At 39.5% G+C, this 19549-nt stretch overlaps 1 protein-coding gene across 2 annotated transcripts; it reads left to right on the forward strand.

The window, feature by feature from the left end:
- The first annotated feature begins 1388 nt into the window (after positions 1 to 1388).
- Positions 1389 to 16144, forward strand: elovl5 (ELOVL fatty acid elongase 5). Of its 2 annotated transcripts, none has more exons than XM_082556648.1 (8): positions 1389 to 1884; positions 7031 to 7095; positions 7403 to 7590; positions 10615 to 10692; positions 11190 to 11361; positions 11736 to 11860; positions 12975 to 13109; positions 14382 to 16144. In XM_082556648.1, exons 2-8 carry the CDS (start codon positions 7038 to 7040, stop codon positions 14508 to 14510), a joined length of 885 nt encoding a protein of 294 aa, XP_082412774.1. In that variant the 5' UTR covers positions 1389 to 1884; positions 7031 to 7037; the 3' UTR covers positions 14511 to 16144. The 2 variants fall into 2 exon arrangements, with proteins under 2 accessions (XP_082412774.1, XP_082412773.1); XM_082556647.1 differs by lacking the exon at positions 1389 to 1884 and adding an exon at positions 1891 to 1988.
- The last annotated feature ends 3405 nt before the right edge of the window (positions 16145 to 19549 follow it).

Consider the following 19549-nt stretch of genomic DNA (forward strand, 5'->3'; position numbering starts at 1 on the left):
GGTTCCATAAGGAGGGACCTAAAAGCTGAAGGCTCTGCCTCACATTCTACTTTTAAATACCCAAGAAACCATAAGTAAGCCCACAGTCTGAGAGTGACAAGCTCTGTTGGGGTGATATGATACTGTGAGGTCTCTAAGATAAGGTGGGGCCTGATTATTCAAGACCTTGTATGTGAGGAGAAGGATTTTAAATTCTGGGGGAACGTTCAATGGCCAAAGGGTGTTTCTCCGAGTGTGTCTGTATCAGTGTGAACTGAGTACTTATTAATGACAAATTGGATAAATGTGTTTTCTTTTTCTTTTAAAAAAATTAAGAAAAAAAATTAAAGTATGACCTGGAAAGTGTTACTGGTGAATTATAAAAGTAATTAAACAATATAAAAACTAATAACTGAGTCAAAAAAGTTCAAAATCCAACATAAACCACAGCACCACTGTGGTTTATGTTGTGCTGTGCTGTAAACTCCTCATAAGTGATGCTCACCAAAGGTTTTTCTCTCAACCCATTTAGATGTGGCTAAACATGTGGGATTGTTTGGGACTGTGTCTGTGCTTTATGGACCTACTGGTCTCTTAAAAGAGATGGGTGTGAGGTATGCATAAATATCCTGTTTACCCTGCAAGCATCCAGTCATAACTGTAAGGAGAAAAAAGAAAGAAAGAAAAAGCTGTTTTTTTATTAAAAATGCATAGTGAGCACACAGCCATACTTCAAGTACGCTTAGCTCAGCAGCCACATGCACAATATTAAATGTCATTCAGCAAGAATTACCTCTGAGTGTAGCATGTACTGCAGCTAGCTCTGTACAAATCAAGGAAACTTTCAGTGAACTGTACACCATCACTAAACACACTGATTATATATTTGCAAAATATTTCATTTCAAAAGAGAGAGAAAGACAATGAAAGAGTGTCTTTATTATGACAAGTCATAAAAACAGTTGTAAACTAGACCAGGGATATCAAACTCATTTTACATAGTGGGCCACGTCAACTCACTTTGATTTCAAGTGAGCATGAGAGTAATTCACATTAATTCGCAAAAAATGTCCCCTTTTCCCGTGGACTCACTGGAAAAAAAACAAAAGAAGAAGAAAGAAATGTAAAAAATGGGGATTTTCTGTGTTTTAACTGATATTATTTTATCTATTACTTAGGAAAAGCTGTAAAAAGCTATGAAAATACAACAAAAATCTAAATATAATGCCATCTGTCATATTTCCACAGCCTTCCAGTGGGCCAAACTCGAGTCTTTGCTGGGCTGATTCTGGCCCCCAAACCTTATGTTTAACTCCCCTGATTTAGACACTTAAAGAAAAGATTTTTTTTTAAGTCTCCTGCGACAGGAGGATTTTTTTTCTACATCAGAAGTGATCTTTGATACAGATTAAATGATGCCTGATCAGAAGCCTGACTCCTTGGCATAGTGCAAAGCTTAAAAAAAAATCACGATGCACGAACGAGCGCCCCTTTGACCAGCAGTAAAAACCTGTGACATAACTCGTGTCTTTAAACCATAAACGTCACGTGTGGCTTCAATTATTTCTACTTCATTTCTACTTCAAATATGTTTCCCACTGATGAGAAATAAAATCTGCAACGACCCAATTCTTCCTTCTAATGAATGTGACTTTGTAATAAAGTTACAGGAAGGTACAGAAAACCTGCATGTCATCTTCTTTCCCTTTTTCCTGCGTGTGCAGTTGCAACGCATCGGGTCACCTCGTGGCTGTAGCCCTCCTGCGGGGCAATGGGCCAATCTGCGTGTTCCTCCCACTATTTTCCACTGTGAGCGACAAGGCTGCACATTGTGCCCAGACCCGGCCAAGCCAAGGTTACACAGGCGGGCTTTTTTTCTCCTTTTTTCTCACTCCGCCTCCAAAGGTAGGCAGTCCGCTGCTCACAGCTGCATCCACTCTCTCCTGATCCACTCTCAGGGCTTCTTCCTCCGTCTAAATAAGGCGCCGGCCCAGCTCCGTGGCTGTACGGTAGGCGCTTTCTCTGTCTTCTTCTACGTTTTATTTCTTCTTTAAAAAAAAAAAATATATAATTATTATTAATGATGCTGCCTTCATGGCGTCTGCAGTGAAAGCGACCAGTTTTGACTGATGCTCCCGAAGCGGTGACCTCTGCTGTTACTGTGGGTTGTAGGTTGCGATCGACGGGATGCGAAGTTTGCTGCTCGGCATGTTAATGAATTCCTCTCTGGAAGTTTCCGCTTTGAAATTAACGGGGTTAACGTCGTCGGCAGCAGCTCACATCTTTAGGTTAACGGGGCTGCTGCTGAACAGGATAGTGCGTAAAGTGCAGCTTAGGGTTACACGTGTGACCCCCCCTCCATGCAGAATAGTTGCTATTATACAATAATACTGTGTGTGTGTTGGGGGGGGAGAGAGGCGGTTTTGTGTAGCAGTCCCGTGAACCTGTCGCGATCATCACGTCAAAACTCTTTGGAAGTAGCCACCGAGTACTGCAACGTGTTTTTGTGCGCTTAATACATGTTTGTAAGTGATGGCTGTAGATAATGTGACAAACCCAGGAGTGAAAGTGTGCATTTTTATGTGCTCTCGGGAACTGAATTGGGTTTCTTCATCATCATCATCATCATCATCTGTAGAGCCACTTTATTCTTGGTGGTCACCCATGCAGTTAATGAGTACATTAGCATTTAAAGCAGGGCACTAGAGAGAATAAGCTAGCCTTATATCGACTATTTCCATGTAATTAATAAGACATGACAGGTGCTTAGAGTGAAAACATGATGCTGGTTTTTAGTTGTAGTTTAATTTTTGTTGAGAATTAGTTACATGTGTTACCAGAGGTGGGAAATGTCCATAAAGTTTTGTAAGTGTCATATACACATGCAAATAAGCACAGACAGGTTTATACTGTACAACGGAAATCTTAGTTTGCCAGACAACCTTCACACAGCAGTCATAAAAAAATTGAGAAGATAAAAGTGTCCAAGAAAGTACCAGTAATGAATGTGAAGACAATGAAATGAGTTTAAAAAGCTAAGGTTGTGTTTATTCTTGTGCAGGTTAGCAAAACAGATGTGCATTGATTGGTTTGATAGTCTTATCTTTGTGTGGTGATGTTTGAGGAGAACTCTAATAAGAGGACTCTCTGATTTTTGACAAACACCTGGTAAATAAAGTGAAAATCGCCACAGTAGTGGAGAAATTATTACAAACCATTCCCAGAGTAGCCTGAAAGAAACAGAGAGCCTTTAAAGTGGCACATACTGCAGTGATGAATACTATTAGAGAGTCTTCCTCTCTTCAAGAAGAACCAGTTGCAGGAGATGGCCGTCCCTTTCTGACCCTTATTCTGCTGGAGGTTTTCTTCCTGTTAAAAAGGGAATTTTTCCTTCCTACTGTCACCAAAGCCCTTGCTCATAGGGGGTCATATGTGCATTATTGTAGGATCTTTATCTTACAATATAAAGCACCCTGAGGCAACTGTTGTTGTGATTTAGTGCTATATAAATAAAACAACACTAAATAGAAGCTTCAGCTCTGACTGTTTAGACATATTTTGCAGGGCTGCATGCAGCTTGTACCCAGCAAAGACTCACTGACTGGCTGCTAACCTGCTCCCCTGTTGAGGCTCAGCCTGCTCTGATTAAGGCCCTGCAGATTATCATGTTTTGGTGCAGCCTAATGCATCTCAGATAATCAGCGAGGATATTACCAAAGTGGGGTCGATCAGAATAAGCCATATTCAGTGCCGACAGATAAATGATTACATGCTATGTGTTCCCTGAGCAGCGATTCAAATAGGTGTTTAACTTTTACTTATATATACTCTGTATTTATGGGCTTTAGTCAGTTTAAATAAGAATTTCTTTACATAGATTAAAAGACTTTCTGAATGCATGTAAACAAAGTCATTAGTGTGTCCTCTCAGTTCTGTTAGTTGCATTTCAGTATCATATGACTGTGTCTAAGAGGCGTGTGCAGGTTGAATTGAGATGCTTTGGTTAAATTTGATAGATCTGCTCACATTTCTGTCTTTAGTGGCCAAGGTTATTCTGAAAAACGGTGCGATTTACTGTCAATGTAAGAGTCAAAAAAGTGTTTTCATATGTGGTAGAAGAGCTACAGTATCTCTCAGCTTGCAGGAGAATGGGATTTGTCTTCATGCTCTCAGGGGGCAGGTGTAGCGACAGTCCAGCGGTGCAGCAGTCGGTTAGATCACAGACTGCTGCATTGACTCAATAGCTGGGGAAACATGTCAGAGGATATAAAGAAGGCAGTCGTACTATTTCTGTTTGCAAAGGCTGAAGTGATACAGCAGGCTTTTGCAAACAATATAAAGGCCTGCAGGAATGTGTAAACACCTCTGGGGTGATAATGAATAAAGCATGTGATCATGAGACTTATCAGATTGGGAGTAAGAAAATCTTAACGCAGGGATTCATGCACTTCTGAAGTGAGAGTATTGTTAAGACTGTATGTGGAAGCAGTGCTGTTATTGTGTAGAAGCACTGGTTTTTGAAAATGTCCTGTATTGTTAAAAACATGATGCGTTTATCCAGGCCTGCGTGTCGTGATGAATGTGCTTCCTGCTGCTGTAAATCATAGTAGGAGACAGGCTTGTGAACAGAACCTGGCAGTAGTAACTTATTAGACTTATATGGAAAAAATATCCAGTGGTGCACATCCAGACGTTCATACTGGCCTGTACATGGCCTTCTGCTTCATATCACTGGGCCGATCTGACTTTCTGAAGTATAGCAGTAAAACCTAACTTTTTGCTGTATGACAGTTATATAGTGGTATATCTACTGACAGAGCAATAATTTGCTTTCACGCTCTTCTTGACAGCTCCTCAGGCAGCTGTTTAAATCAGGAGGGGGACATTACAAACTGTGGGTTTGAAACGGTCACAAAGGGCTGAACTATCAGCAGACACAGGGCCACAACCACCACCACAATATGACAGCTTTGGCAGCAGAACATCCACAAGGTTTAGGAAATATACACATAAAGGGCTAATGAATCTGCACATTCTGACACGTTCATCATCTTCAACAATCTGAGAGCCAGAGGATCAATACACATTGGTAGTAATGGGATAGAGTCGTGGTTATCCTCTGAGTACACCTGCCTCCTGGCCTCTGCACTTCATTTGCATCCCAGAGTGAGAACTGGATATATTTGATGTGTTGATGGAAACAAGAGGGATGTGAAGGATCACTGCTAGGTTTATGGGATGTGTTAGGTGGAGAGAATCTATGGACTGAAGTATGGAGACTTAAAAAGGCAGGCAGGCACAGATGCTTTCAGCTGCTGATAGGCATATATCAGAATTGATTTCTTGGAGTTATGTCATGGTGTTTAAACGCTGCTTAGAGTTGATCATATTTTTTAAAAGGCTGTGGTTTTGATCACTAATAAAGACATCTTTCACAAGGATTGATTACCACTGCATTCATCTCTATGTCTACTTGTAGTGATAAAACTATGGTTGGTTTCCACCACACTCTATAGACTTAACATCTTTTCATTGTGCTGGTTTTGTTTTACTCCCTGAAATTGTACTTGCTCTCATAAGTGACTGTTGTTACTAATTCCAAATGACAACCATATTGGGAGAGGTGGTTTTGGGCGTCATGTTCTTCATTAGACTTATTTAGGTACCGTGGTATTAAATTTAGGTTATAACCTAGTATTTTGTGTGTGTGTGTGTGTGTGTGTGTGTGTGTGTGTGTGTGTGTGTGTGAGAGAGAGACGCACAGAGACATCCAGTGGCGTTAGCTCAGTCTCTCAACTCACATTTGGAATGACTGATTAAGCAACACAATCGGTTAGAAATTTCAGAAACTGCTCATCTACCTGGATTTTCTCACATGACCATCTTCAGGGTTTACACAGACTGGTAAGATATCCTGAAGAGCAGCATTTCTTTGGCTGAAAAAGCCTCATTGATGCCAAAAGTCAGAGGAGAATGGCCGGAGTGCTTCAAGCTGATGAGAAGACAATAGTAACTATACAAACAACCAGTCGTTACAGCCATGGTATGCAGAAGAGCATCTCTGAACGCATAACACATTGAATCTCAAAGAAGATGGGCAGCTAACAACAGGAAACTGATGCTACCACTTGCACAGGCCCACCAAGTTTGGTCAATACAAGACTGGAAACATTGGTAACATTTGGATGTTGAAGGTCTGAATTTGGTCCAGGTAACATGAAAGTGTGTTCAGGCTGCTGGTGTTGGTATATTAGTTTATTGGGGTGTTTTCTTGGCACATGTTGAGCCCTTTGATAACAACTGAGCACTGGTTAAACACCACAGCCTACCTGAGTATTGTTGCTGACTAATCCGGGTCCCTTTATGGCAGCAGTATACCTACTGATGGTTGCTTCTGGGGGAATAATGCGGCATGTCACGAAGCTCAAATCATCTTAAACCTGTTTCTTGAACATGACAATGAGTTTAGTGTGCTCAAAGGTCCTCTACAATCTCCAGATCACAATCCAACAGGGCTACACTTGGATCTGCAGCTGACAAATCTGCAGTAACTGCGTGGTGTCATCATGTCAATATGAACAAGGCTTTCCCAGGAGTGTTTCCAGCACCTTGAATCTATGTTGAATATGAAGGATTAATGAAGTTGTGAAGGAAAATGGGGTTCAACCTGGTATGTTGCATATAAAATCGTGGTGTGATGAGTCATCCTCTCCTGAATGCACAGAACTCAAGTTTACCCTGGGCATACATAGGCAGCATTAACATAACATATCTTTTAATCCTGCAAGAAACCAGAGCTCCCAGTGAACCTGCGAACTCCACACAGTAGTGCCCCACCAAGGTCTGAACCCAGAAGCTTCTTGCTGTGAGGAAACGGTGCTAACCACAGTCGCCGTGATGCTCATGCTGCTAAAAGTCTTAATTGTAGATGATACAGAGTAGTTCGATTACCTTACTGTAGCACATACTCCTTTACATTTATTATTCTTTTTTTAAGCTTTTGAATAATTATCTTGTAATAACGTCTAACAACACTCTGTTCTTTTTCTAGGTGAAAAATGGAGACCTTCAATCATAAACTGAACGCGTATATCGACTCATGGATGGGTCCAAGAGGTAAGATGATGCAAATTGCACTAATTCACTGAACGGTGCAAATCATTCACAACTCTACAAGTACCCTGTGAGAAAATGTTATATAAGGTAAACATTACTTAAAACCTTTGACCCAAGTCGTACGTTACATGCTCGACACTGCTCTGTGGATCGTCTTGTGCTTTTCCGCCTGCTAACTTTCTAGGTGTTGAGCAATATTCCTTTTGCTGGTGATTTCTTTTCAGCTCTCTTCATTCATTTGCTGCTGGCAGTCAGGCCACCTTGTTGTCCATCCTCCTCTCCTCACCTCTTTATCTCCATATTTCAGATCAGCGGGTTCGGGGAATGCTGCTGCTCGACAACTACCCACCAACCTTTGCACTCACAGTCATGTACCTTCTGATCGTTTGGATGGGGCCCAAGTACATGAAACACAGGCAGCCGTACTCCTGCAGAGCCGTCATGGTGTTCTACAATCTGGGCCTGACGCTCTTGTCCTTTTATATGTTCTATGAGGTAAACGAACTGCTCAGCGCTGAGAGATGAGCTAAACTGGGCCAAAGCAAACACAGCAGAGTCGCACTGCAAATAGATTATAAAATAAAGAGGAGGAAACTAAAATGACCCAGAACTAGATCTACACCAATTGGCCATTGATTGTGTTGTTACTGTGGCAACTATCAAGAGGCAGGTTATACAAGGCAGTAAGTGTGACGGTTGTTTAAGTTAATGTGTTGAAAATTCAAATCAGTTTCATTTATATAGTGCCAAATCACAACAGCAGGCATCTCACCTACTTAAAGAAAGTAAAAGTACCTCCTTGAAGAACATTTCTACCACTTTTGCAATGCAAAGCTAACCGAACCTTGTCCTATATTAATGTAATGATAAAATAATATTAGTAGATAGAAATACTGATTTTATTTCAGTTTACATTTTAATTCTTACAAAGGTACTGGGCTTGAATCAGGGAAGTAGGACATGAGCAGAGAAAAAGACAGAAAATTAAAAAATAGCTCTATTTTCTGTAGAGGGTGACTTTGCCTCTAAACAGGAAAATGAGTTGGGAAGAGGTTAAAGACTAATTTAGCAGGTGGGGGAATCCTAAAATCAGCGGTAATGGCTCAGCATGGGGAAAAGAATCACAACTCACAATTATTACCGTCTAGAGCTCCAGTAGATCTTCTTAGTGTACAGGCTGTGATCAGCTGACCCACTGCTCTTTGTGGATGTACACAAATGAATTCATCAAGATGCTCGCTGAAGATGCTGAACTTCAGACACCGCAACTTATAGACACCTGCAATCGTTCCGGTGTGCCAAAAAACACCCGCCCAATTTGGCACACGGTTTTCCTCTTTCATCTCTTTTTATGCGACGTCCTCCGGTGATTCCATTTGTTACTCTTCAGGCTTAAATCAGTTTCACGTTTGAAGACACAGTGACGAAATAATAACTCCCCTCAAAAAGTTTTGAAAATGTAAGGAGTAGAAAGTACAGATTTGAAAATGTAGCAGGTAAAAGTAAAAAGCTGTCAGAAAAAGTACTGATACCTATAGTAGCGAAGTATTTATACTTTGTTACCTCCCACATCTGCCTCTAACATGAGTTATCATGCTAGATTAGTACAAAAATTGAGTGTAAAATTAATTATAGCTTCATTTTTAACAGATATCAGTGCGCCATCACTCTTTTGCGAGGAATTGGCTGCCTGCATCTGTGGCTGAAAGCTGCACCAAGAGACAAAGCCCCCGGGGGGGAGAGAGGGACGCAGCTGGATGCTGACAGGCTCATTGTGCCAGCTTTTAGCACAGGACACTATTGTTTGCTGGAAAACTGCTTTTTTATAAACGGGCTGACTAAGTGACTGCAATTGAGAGACGCACTAATGTAAACAAACATGGAAGAGCATTCTTATTTGGCAGGGAGGCTCAGTCAGTCTGAGCTCAGTGCACTGGGATGTGGCAATAGTGCAGAGTTCTCTTATCAGTGACAGCATCTGCTGTTATGCGTACTGTGAACACCAGGATGTCAGAACCAGACATAGCATTTCTGAGGACGTGTAAGTCTAAAGTATCTTTAGTCTCCTCCCCATCACAGCTGGCAGACCAATCTTGTCTGTCCCGCTGCATTGCGTAAGGCCCCAGTGGACTGTTGCCTGCTTTGATTCATTAAGCACTCCAGTTTGGTAATGCCGCAGCCACGGGGTGAACTTTTGGCAGTGCAAAATCAATCAAGGCCACCTGATGTGAATCAAAGTACAGGCCACTTTTGATCTTTGTCAACTTTCCAGAGCACAACTGTAATTGTGATCAGTTTTGTTTGACTATAATGCATCTGTAAGTCTGAAAAAAATCAATCAATCAAAGCTGTATATTAAGTTAGAGACAGGCTAATATCTGTGCCCACAAGATAAAATACAAACCTCATTCTGCTGGCGGTTTCTTGGCTCTAAGCTGTGTAAGTGAAGCCTTTTACAGCAGCAGACAAAGTGCATCTATATGGAAGTGGTGACTCAGCAATCAGCTAAGTCATCCACGTGTATTTGAATAATTATTCTTTAATGTGCCCTTTCAATGCCTCTAACAAGATTTACTAGAAATGGCAACAAATAGGCTGAATAATCCAGTTTCTGTAAGTTTCCTCCTCTTATGTAGTCCACAGAGATTACAGGCTGCTGCTGCTGCTGCATGTTTATTGTTGAAGCTAACATGTTGCAGATGGTCTGAGAGTCTGGATTTTAAGGAACATAGCAGCCGGTCAGAAAGTGTTCGGAGCTTTGCAAACATTCCAATGAAACCTTTGACATACACACACAAAAATCAGTGCAAACAAAAGGGAGTTAATGTAGACTAAAGGTGAGTACATGGTGTCCTTTGCTGAATACCACGGACCGGTTTATGCCCGACAATATTTTCACGGACCGGCCTTTAAGGTGTCGCAGAAAAATACAACAAAATAAAACTAGTACCGGTACTGAAAAATAGAAGAGTTATACATAAAACACGTGAAAAGACCCAGGAAAAGCGAGTTAACGATAAAAACGATAACAAAATAACGCTGAAAACCGATAAAAACCCTGAAAACCACACATTTCACACCTGAGCCTCAACTCTCGCGGCCTGGTACCAAACGACTCACGGACCGGTACTGGTCCGAGGCCCGGGGGTTGGGGACCGCTGTCCTGGAGTACTGCAATTAGCCTTTCCTAGATTAAACGACTTCCCGCACGTTGTGTGATGATAAACAATGAGCTTGATGCCTTTTAAACTGTATCATCTTTGTTGTCATTAATTGTTATCAGCTAAAGATGGTTCATCACAATCTGACACAACATGTATTAACAGGAGAAAATAGTTATCTTACTTGCTATTTGTGCGTGTATTTGCACACGTTTGTTAGTTGCTGGAAGGATTGAGTCATATTTAAAAACACAAATCATGCACTTCTATTTGTGCACTGCACATTCTTTGTGTTTAGTTGTTTTTTTTTTTGGTACAAAATAAATTAATTTTACATTTAATGTCTTTTTATCTACAGCTCATTAGCGCTGCGTGGCACGGAGGCTACAACTTCTACTGCCAGAACACTCACAGTGCAGAGGAAGCGGATATTAAGGTCAGTCACCTTTACACTGTGCACTCTTTTTGTGTGGGTGTTCCTCTGTCTTTTGATTGCTTCTTTGATACACTGATGGGCTTTATAGTGAAATTGTAAGAGAGTCTATACGAGAGAGAGAGCATATTTAGGCATTTTACTTAAAATGTGTATCCACTGATCTGCTTTGATTTCTGTGGGCAGGTAGCTATAAATCCAGTCAGATAAGCTGCAGAGACAGTGCATTTAATCCAGTTTTCGACATCATGATGGCTGTCTTCAGCATCAGTGAAAACAAGCCTCTCACTGAAATGTGCTTGGCTCTGCAGTTCTGCAGCGATTAAATTAAAAGGTTTATCAGTTTGTCAGTCCTACAGTTAAACAGATTCCTCCCAGACCTTTGGGTGCCTTTGGGAACCCATTCCAATTTTGCCAACATTTTTTTTTTTTTTTTTTTTGTGTATATATTTTGTTTGCTATGAAGGTTTCTCTCTCTCTCCTCCCCCACCCCCACCCAGATTATAAATGTCCTCTGGTGGTACTACTTCTCCAAGCTCATCGAGTTCATGGACACCTTCTTCTTCATACTACGAAAAAATAATCACCAGATCACGTTCCTGCACCTTTACCACCATGCTAGCATGCTGAATATCTGGTGGTTTGTTATGAACTGGATACCTTGTGGGCATTGTGAGTGTTTTTACACAGCTTCACCCTCCAGTAACCACAGAAACAGTCTGGCATCACAGTTCAGCTAAATAATTCAAGTGCTCTAACCCATTAGCCTTGAAAGCAGCTCATTCTAGTCTCTTAAAGGATACAAAGTGACACTTATTGACCCACACGCTGCTACAATGTGTAACTAACTTTGCGCTTTTTACTGCTCACATAAACCATATTACTTCTGCATTACTTTACTGTTAATGGTTTCTAGTGTTTTTATTTTTTATTTTAACATAAAATCTGTAGTAAATTCTCCAAACACAACAGACTAATAACAAGTTTATTATCCCTGCTCTCTCTTTGTTAATATCATCCTGTCTCATTCTTTTGTGCCTCTCCAGCGTACTTCGGTGCCTCACTAAACAGCTTCATTCACGTCGTGATGTATTCGTACTATGGCCTCTCAGCCATTCCAGCCATCCGGCCATACCTTTGGTGGAAGAAGTACATCACGCAGTTACAGCTGGTGGGTTCACATTCTTCCTCCAGTGCTAGAAACAATATTCAGATTCTTAAGTAAAAATAGCGGCATTTTAGTAAAAAATACGTGGTTTGTTTCAAATAAAAGTGCAATTAAATGCATAATTAAAATCCAAAAGTACTGGAAACTCCATGGACTTTAGTTTCTGCAGATGACTCTGTGATTTGTAGCTAGATTAGCGTGCGTGTGGAAGATGAATGAAAGTCAGGAGATGCAAGAGAAAACATATATGTGAAAGGGAAGGAGGCGGGTGGAAAGGTGAAGATGCAAGAAGGACAGGTAGTGAAGGTGGATGAGTTTAAATACGTGGGGTCAACCAGGTATTTAAACTCATATACAGTGGCTTGCAAAAGTATTTGACCCCCTTGAACTTTTCCACATTTTGTCACATTACAGCCACAAACATGAATCAATTTTATTGGAATTCCACATGAAAGACCAATACAAAGTGGTGTACACGTGAGAAGTGGAACGAAAATCATACATGATTCCAAACATTTTTTTACAAATAAATAACTGCAAAGTGGGGTGTGCGTAATTATTCAGCCCCCTGAGTCAATACTTTTTAGAACCATCTTTTGCTGCAATTACAGCTGCCAGTCTTTTGGGGTGTGTCTCTACCAGCTTTACACATCTAGCGACTGAAATCCTTGCCCATTCTTCTTTGCAGAACAGTCTTATGTCAGCTCAGATTGCTACTATCCCTTGTAATCCTGTTTAAATAAGCAGTTATGAAAATGTATTGTTAAAAAAAGGTTTACTTTGGGTTTAAACAGTGTCTCAAAGTGCTTCCTAGTTTTAAATCTGTTTGCTGTAATTCTCCTTTAAATTTATTTCTTTTAAAGAACATTTAAAGGAAATACAGACTCCGTTACAAGGTCAAATAACTTAAGGCTGATTGACACACTGAACTGTATATTTTATAAGCACTTTGTGTGTATTGTATGAAAACGTGCACGTAGTGGCATAAAAAGAGCAATATTTCCTTTGCCTGTAGTGTTGCAGAAATATAAAGTAGTATGGAACATTGGGGGGGGGGGGCTCTCTGTCACCCTCTCACTCTGTGGTGTGTGATGTGTTTGTTTGTTTTTCTCCACAGATCCAGTTCTTTTTAACTGTGACCCAGACAACTTTGGCAGTCATATGGCCATGCGGCTTCCCGATGGGATGGTTGTACTTCCAAATAAGTTACATGTTCACACTCATTATCCTTTTCATGAACTTCTACATTCAGGTGAGTTTTTTCTTTGCAAGAAGGTAAAACATTCAAAGGAAGTAATTGTTTTATGCACGACTTTATCAGCGTGTCACATTGTTATGGTGGAATTTTGTCCCTCTCTGTCTTACAATGTTGATTCAGTTCATTGAATGTTGCAGGCACAGCTCTCAAAGTCCAGGTCTCAGTGCAAATGAGATCTGGACTTAGTAACACCTTAACTTAGCCATTGCAACATCTTGATTCTTTTCTTTTTCGCCCAGTCTGTTACGGTGCTTGGGATCATTGTCATGTTGTTTAAGCTGATTTTGACTAAGTCCTAGATGTCACACAGATGGCCTTTAAAGTTCATGATTCAGGTCCATCTAACTTGACAGTTCATATAAGCAGTTTGTTTCATTATGCTGTGTTTTAATGCTGAACATTTCCACTTTGGTTACATCTGTCCGAAGGACATTTTTCCAGATGCCTTGTGGTTTGCTCAGATGCAACATTGCATTCTTTTAGAGAGAAGAGGCTTTCTGTTGGAAACCTTTGCAAACGAGCCATACTTGTTCAGTCTTTCTCATTTTAATGTTGTGAACATTTAGCATGCACTCTTTCTGATGATCATTTAAATTGATTGCATTTTATCAGGAATACCTGGCTGCTACTTGGACCCTTTTTAAATCATAAGGAAGCAGTGAACGTGTGCTTAGTTTTCCCTATGAAAACTTTCTTTATCACGGATGTGCTTCTTGTTCCTTTGTGCTACAGCCCTCTGCCTTTACACAAAACCCATTAAAATTTAGAGAGCCATTCACTGGAGTGGATGACATCCGCAGTCCTACAATAACTTGCTCCTTAAAATACCTGAACTTGTGAAAGCACCAACACAAACCTTTATCTACAGCTGACTGTAGTCTGCTGCAAACGTACCCTTTGCACCTTTGAGTCATTAGAGCAGTGGCCAGCAGTTATTATTTCTCAAGCAAACTTACATTTGTTTTTATATAAAATGAAATATGCCCGATTCACAGACGGGTTCTGTTCTCAAGCTAACATTCACACTCTGATGGATTCCTCAGAGTTCAGTATCCAGCCCAAGGTTACTGTGTTATGCGACTAGAGGAGCCAGGAATCGAGAAATACCATGGAAACATTACTACCGCCTCAAGGAGTGGAGCCCTGTTCTCCTATATGTCGTTCGGGGCTATACTATAATAACCAGGAAGGCTGAGAGGAAGAGTGAATTTTCATCTATAAAATTATATGTAGTGATTTATTTTTCCCTCTTTTGTCTCACTCAAGACTTACAAGAAGAAGAGCGGTTCTCAGAGGAAGCATCCACAGAACAGCTCCCTGCTATCAACAAATGGACATGCTAACGGGACGCCATCAACGGACTTCACCGCACCCAAGAAACTGAGGGTGGATTGACATTTGAGAAACCTATTTCTCAATGTAGCGTGTTAGCTAATGCTGCTAGATGTCTCTTCTTACCTAGAATAGCCTAGCACTTACTTCAGATGAAATAAGCCATAGCCACATACAGTATAGCCAGAGACTTTCCATGTTTTTGCACATATTGCTACTTACTGTACTGAATTATTGACTTAATGAAGAAAATTAATATTTTGTAGTAAGGTTGAGACTGTACAATATTGCCTTCCCCACCTTCTAGAGGTAATGATAATCCAAAGCAAACATGTTGTTCTTGCTACCAGCAAACAAGCACACATTCAGTAACGCTTTACACCCGCAAGATCTAAAAATGAAAGCTGCACCGAGTGTGTTGGCAGCTGAAGGTTCTTCTCACACTCAGTGACGTCAACTTGAGGGACTGAAAACATGCACATGTACACGATGCTTACTGTGGTCCTTAATGTGTAACCAGAATACGCATCTCGCGTCTTGCTTTATCTTATTCCTGCCTCAGCAGTTGCATCATCTTAAATGTTGCTCCCTGTAATACTGTAATGCATACTTACTGAGAGGCTGTAACACCTGAAATTGCACATTTACAGAAAAATATTCAGTGCAGGGTCTCAAATTTGGAATATTTAGCAATCTAACAAAGCATAACCAAAGTATAGTGTTCTGCGCATTGTAGGATTTCTATTTAAAAAGCATTTAAGACAGCGTGACAGGGCAGCTGTGGTGTTTCATGAGAGTAGTTTAAATTCAGTTCTGCTTAATTCAGAAAATTTAGTCTTCCCTTGTCCACTGAGCTTTTAAGACCTTAAATATAATTTGATTAAATGAACCTATGCCATTAGCACTGCAGCATAAATGTTTATTTTTAAACTATTTAGATGGTAAAGATAATCATAGTGTTTTTGGCTAAGTAAGTAAATATGTTGTATTCAGACAAATTTTATAGTTGACTATGAAAGATCTGTTATCTTTAGATCAAGTTGTTGAAAGGCAATCTTACCTCCCGTAGGTAAACCAGTTAGAACATCTATGATCTGCCTGAACACGTGACTAAACATTCAAAAACTGGAAAGATTATGACAACTGGACGAATCCCATTGCTGAGGAGCTTTACATTAAAAGCTCAGTTAGGACAGTTTATTATTAATATCATTACAATTCTTTTTAATTATATCTTTATTGAAATAGGGTCTTCTGTGCCTTCTGGACCAGTTGATTTGGTTTCTAATGTAGCATTTTCCCATTTTTCTTAATGTTTGTTCACGTCAGACAAATATGTGTCCAACTTCATGTCTGAATCTTGTGCCTGAATCTACATTTCCTTTGTGGGATTTGAGAATTTCAACAAATTATTATTTCTAACAACTTCTAATCATAATTTGATGTCGATAAAACAGAATAGCAAAAAAACAACAGCAAAAAAAAAAGACCGACCTTTTTCTATTCAAAAGTAACTACATCTACTTAAACCCTCGAAAGCTCACTTTGGATCATAATATACGTGAAAATAGCCAAAGTAGCTTTTCTCCTGGTTCTCAGCCTTCATGCTAAACTACTGGCTGTAGCTACATGTTTGGCACACATATATCAGCAAATGAGTATTTTCTCTATTCCTCTCATATCCACCCCACCCCACCCCCCCACCCACCCAAAAATAAATAAATAAATAAATAAATAACGAGGGGAAAAGATTTTAGTGATTAAACTATTTAATTTTATTTAATTTCCAAGCAGAGGCGGTAGTAAATGCTGGTATGGAAGAAGAAATGTATAAGGGTGGCTAAAGGATGAATCTTAAATTAATTTCTGACACTGTACCCATGAAATCATACAGGCATGTAATGACATGTAATAAGATGCACTGAGATCAAAGATTTTCTAGATTGTTAAATCGATAGATATATTTTCTGAAATCAGGTCATGAATCCAAATTAATGTGTTAGAATTTGTTTATTCACTGTAACACATTAAAAAAAAGACTATGAACATGTTTGTTGTGTTTGTCTTGAAAATTAATCACACTGACAATAACGAAAGAGAACAGACTCTTAATTATTTTTGAGTTTGCAAAACATTTACTAGCCGTTGCTAATAGCAAAACTAGTTTATCAGTTGTATTATGTATAGTTAGTAACTGTTGGTATGCGAACATGCTGCCATGTGAGCATGTTAGCACGACTGGCTGCATGAATAAAAAGATTTACAATTTCTATGTATTTAAAAAAAGAAGTTATTTACAAATATTTTTGTGACTGTTTCTGTTTCTGGCTTCTTCCTGTAAAAAGGGAGTTTTTCCTTGTCGCCATCACCGAGTGCTTGCTCATCCAGCATCATCCGATTCCTGGGGTTTTCTTTCTAAAGTTGTAGGGTTTTTATCTTGCAGCGTATAAATAACATTTATATGCTGTATAAATAACATTTAGTTGAATCATTTTCCAGATAAACTGCATTATTATAGGTGAAGTTATTATTGATCAAGCAGTGCAAAAGTAATTTAAGTAAACCGCTGCAACATTAAATGATTTACACATCAATGAACCAATCATTTTAATTGTCATTTTATATAACGACATTAAAAAATATGCATGTTTTCAGTGTTTTTCACTGCTGCTACACAGCCGTGCATTTGGAATACATGCAGTTTGCTATCAATTTTGAAGATAAGTGAGGCCTGTTGCATTGGGGAAAAAAGAATGGCAGCATACGTTAGTCAGAAATTTGAATCGTTGAACAATACAGGTGCCTTCATAAATTTCTATACCATATTAACGCACCTAGTTTTTGGGGACACAAGCTGCATGTTCCCTCTTCTCTTTAAGCTATGACGTGGCACTCACATTTTCTTAAATTAATTTACTGGCCAAATCCCAATATGCTTTACTTCTTCTCCGCAGCCCTCAGGCCCAAAGGAGGCAGAAGCATTTCTGTGTCTTTTGTAAACATTTCTCTTTTTTAGCATGTCAGTGTTCACTGACTGTCTTTCAGAAGTGATCCTGAACCCGAGCAATGATCGATTCCCACTACAGAATCACGCCTGTGTTTAATGCAGGGCTCCAAAATAACCTTCCAATATTAGCTTTCAGTCTTGTCCCATGTGTGCAGATGTCAGTCTGGACTGTCTGAATCTTTAATGATATTTTCCTTTAGTTTATGAAATCCTGAAATTCTTTCCAGCTTTAATTTGAGACATGAAACAACCTCTCTGGGATTTTTTTTCCCACACCCAAGCATTTTACTGAATAATCATATTAGTTTTGAGAAGCTTCACCAGCTGTGGGGTTTTCCCCATTACGTAACATCGGCAGAATTCTTGTTCTCCCTGTACCCAACTTTTTGAAAACTTCTTGTTTGCATTAAAGCTTCCAAATAAGTTATAGCTCTTGTAGTTATAGTTTTGAATGATCTGCATATCAGGGCATTGTGCTTTTATTTGGTTTTTAAATATGATCCAGACCCAGCAATATATTATTGTCCTATGTGGGGGACATGAGTCTGAGAGCTCTATACCAAACAACATTAATGCATCTATTTGAGTCCTGGTGTACAGTCAAGAGGACATCCTCGACTTTCTAGTGATGCCACATTTGTAGGGATTTGATAGACAACATAGACTTTATTTTCAAAGTCATAAGCATTGCAGTTTCCACATTTTATAGCAAGAAAGGATGTTAAATTATTCATTTTTAATAATGTTTTGATTGATAATCTTTTTTTCTTCTCAGTGTGAGATTCCTAAATTCAGTTTAGTTCAGAATAGTAATTTTAACCTTTTCAAAATAAAACTTGTATTCGGTGTGATTTTTTATGATTCTCAGGAGATTATCAATTTCTATGTCTCTCTGTCTGTGCTCGCTCACTGTGGATTTAATCAGGATGTTGTGACCAAATGTCTGACCTCAGAAAGCAGACATGAGGCCAGAGTGAGGGGGTCACACCCTGCACAGCTTTCTCACTTACACATGAAACTATTCCAACTAGCTCTTTGGGAGCTTTGTCTTACAAAGTTTTTATTTAATGGTGTGGGGACAGAAAAAAAGTCTCTTCCCCTCTGTTACCGAGGTCAGTCAGCGTCGTTTCGACTCAGTCTACACAGTATATGTTGAGACAATGACCCACCCTCACCCCAAAGTTTTTTCCATTTGCCCTGTTCTCCTCCTCACGAGCACTGCATGCAGACTTGATGCACTGGAGAGCCGTGAGTCACACTGAGGTCGCGTTTGGAGGACAGAGCCACTGTTTGTGAGCTTTGGTGGCGTATCTGCTGGCCAGCCACTATTCAAACAATGACTTACTCACTGATTTTTAGAGGCCACGGCCTGAGGACATCCAGAGGTCAGAGTACATTATTGACGTTTATAAAATCAGCAGTACAGTATGCAATGTTTAGATTCCCCCCCCACCCCACCCCACAGTCTCTCTAACATAAGCACAGGTAGAAACAAGGTTTGGTTATCAGATCTCCTGCTGCTCCATCAATAACAGAGTTATTATAGGTAACTGAAAGTAAACAAAAAAAACCCTGTAAAACTAGATGTTAAAAAAAAAAAAAAGTAAACTGAAATACAAATAACAATTAGACCTCTGAAAAAATAAAACAAATCCTCTTTTAACTTGGAAAACCAACTAAAACAAAGTAAATGCATGTTTAGATTTAGTGTTTGGGGAAAAAAATACCTCATGAGGCTTTGATAGACATATTCATATTTTTTGCAATACATGTGCTGATTTATTTCTTTTTATCTTACCTTTGACATATTAAAGGCTAAAACTACGACTAAAACCAATGGAAATTAAACATTTTCAATAAATAAAAACTAAAGTAAAATTAACAAACTAATGTTGGAAAGTTAACTGAATGAAAAGCAAAAAGTCTGAAAGAAATGAAAACAAAAACTCCCTTTTAACAGGAAGAAAACTCCAGCAGAAACAGGCTCAGGGAGGAGCGCCCGGTTGGGATTAGATGCAGACAGGGAAACCCACATTAATAGCAATAACTGTACATTTTTACACTGTTACATAAATGGTAAACAAACTCGAACATG

Source organism: Aulonocara stuartgranti (assembly GCF_965226115.1).
Source record: "Aulonocara stuartgranti genome assembly, chromosome: 13".
In the NCBI taxonomy this organism is placed as follows: Eukaryota; Metazoa; Chordata; class Actinopteri; order Cichliformes; family Cichlidae; genus Aulonocara; species Aulonocara stuartgranti.

Coding starts and splice junctions, on each gene's coding strand:
- elovl5 (XM_082556648.1), top strand. CDS start 7,038: ATGGAGACCTTCAATCATAAACTGAACGCGTATATCGACTCATGGATG. Junction 7,591..10,614: donor CCTTTTATATGTTCTATGAG/GTAAACGAACTG, acceptor TTTTATCTACAG/CTCATTAGCGCTGCGTGGCA. Junction 11,362..11,735: donor CTGGATACCTTGTGGGCATT/GTGAGTGTTTTT, acceptor GTGCCTCTCCAG/CGTACTTCGGTGCCTCACTA.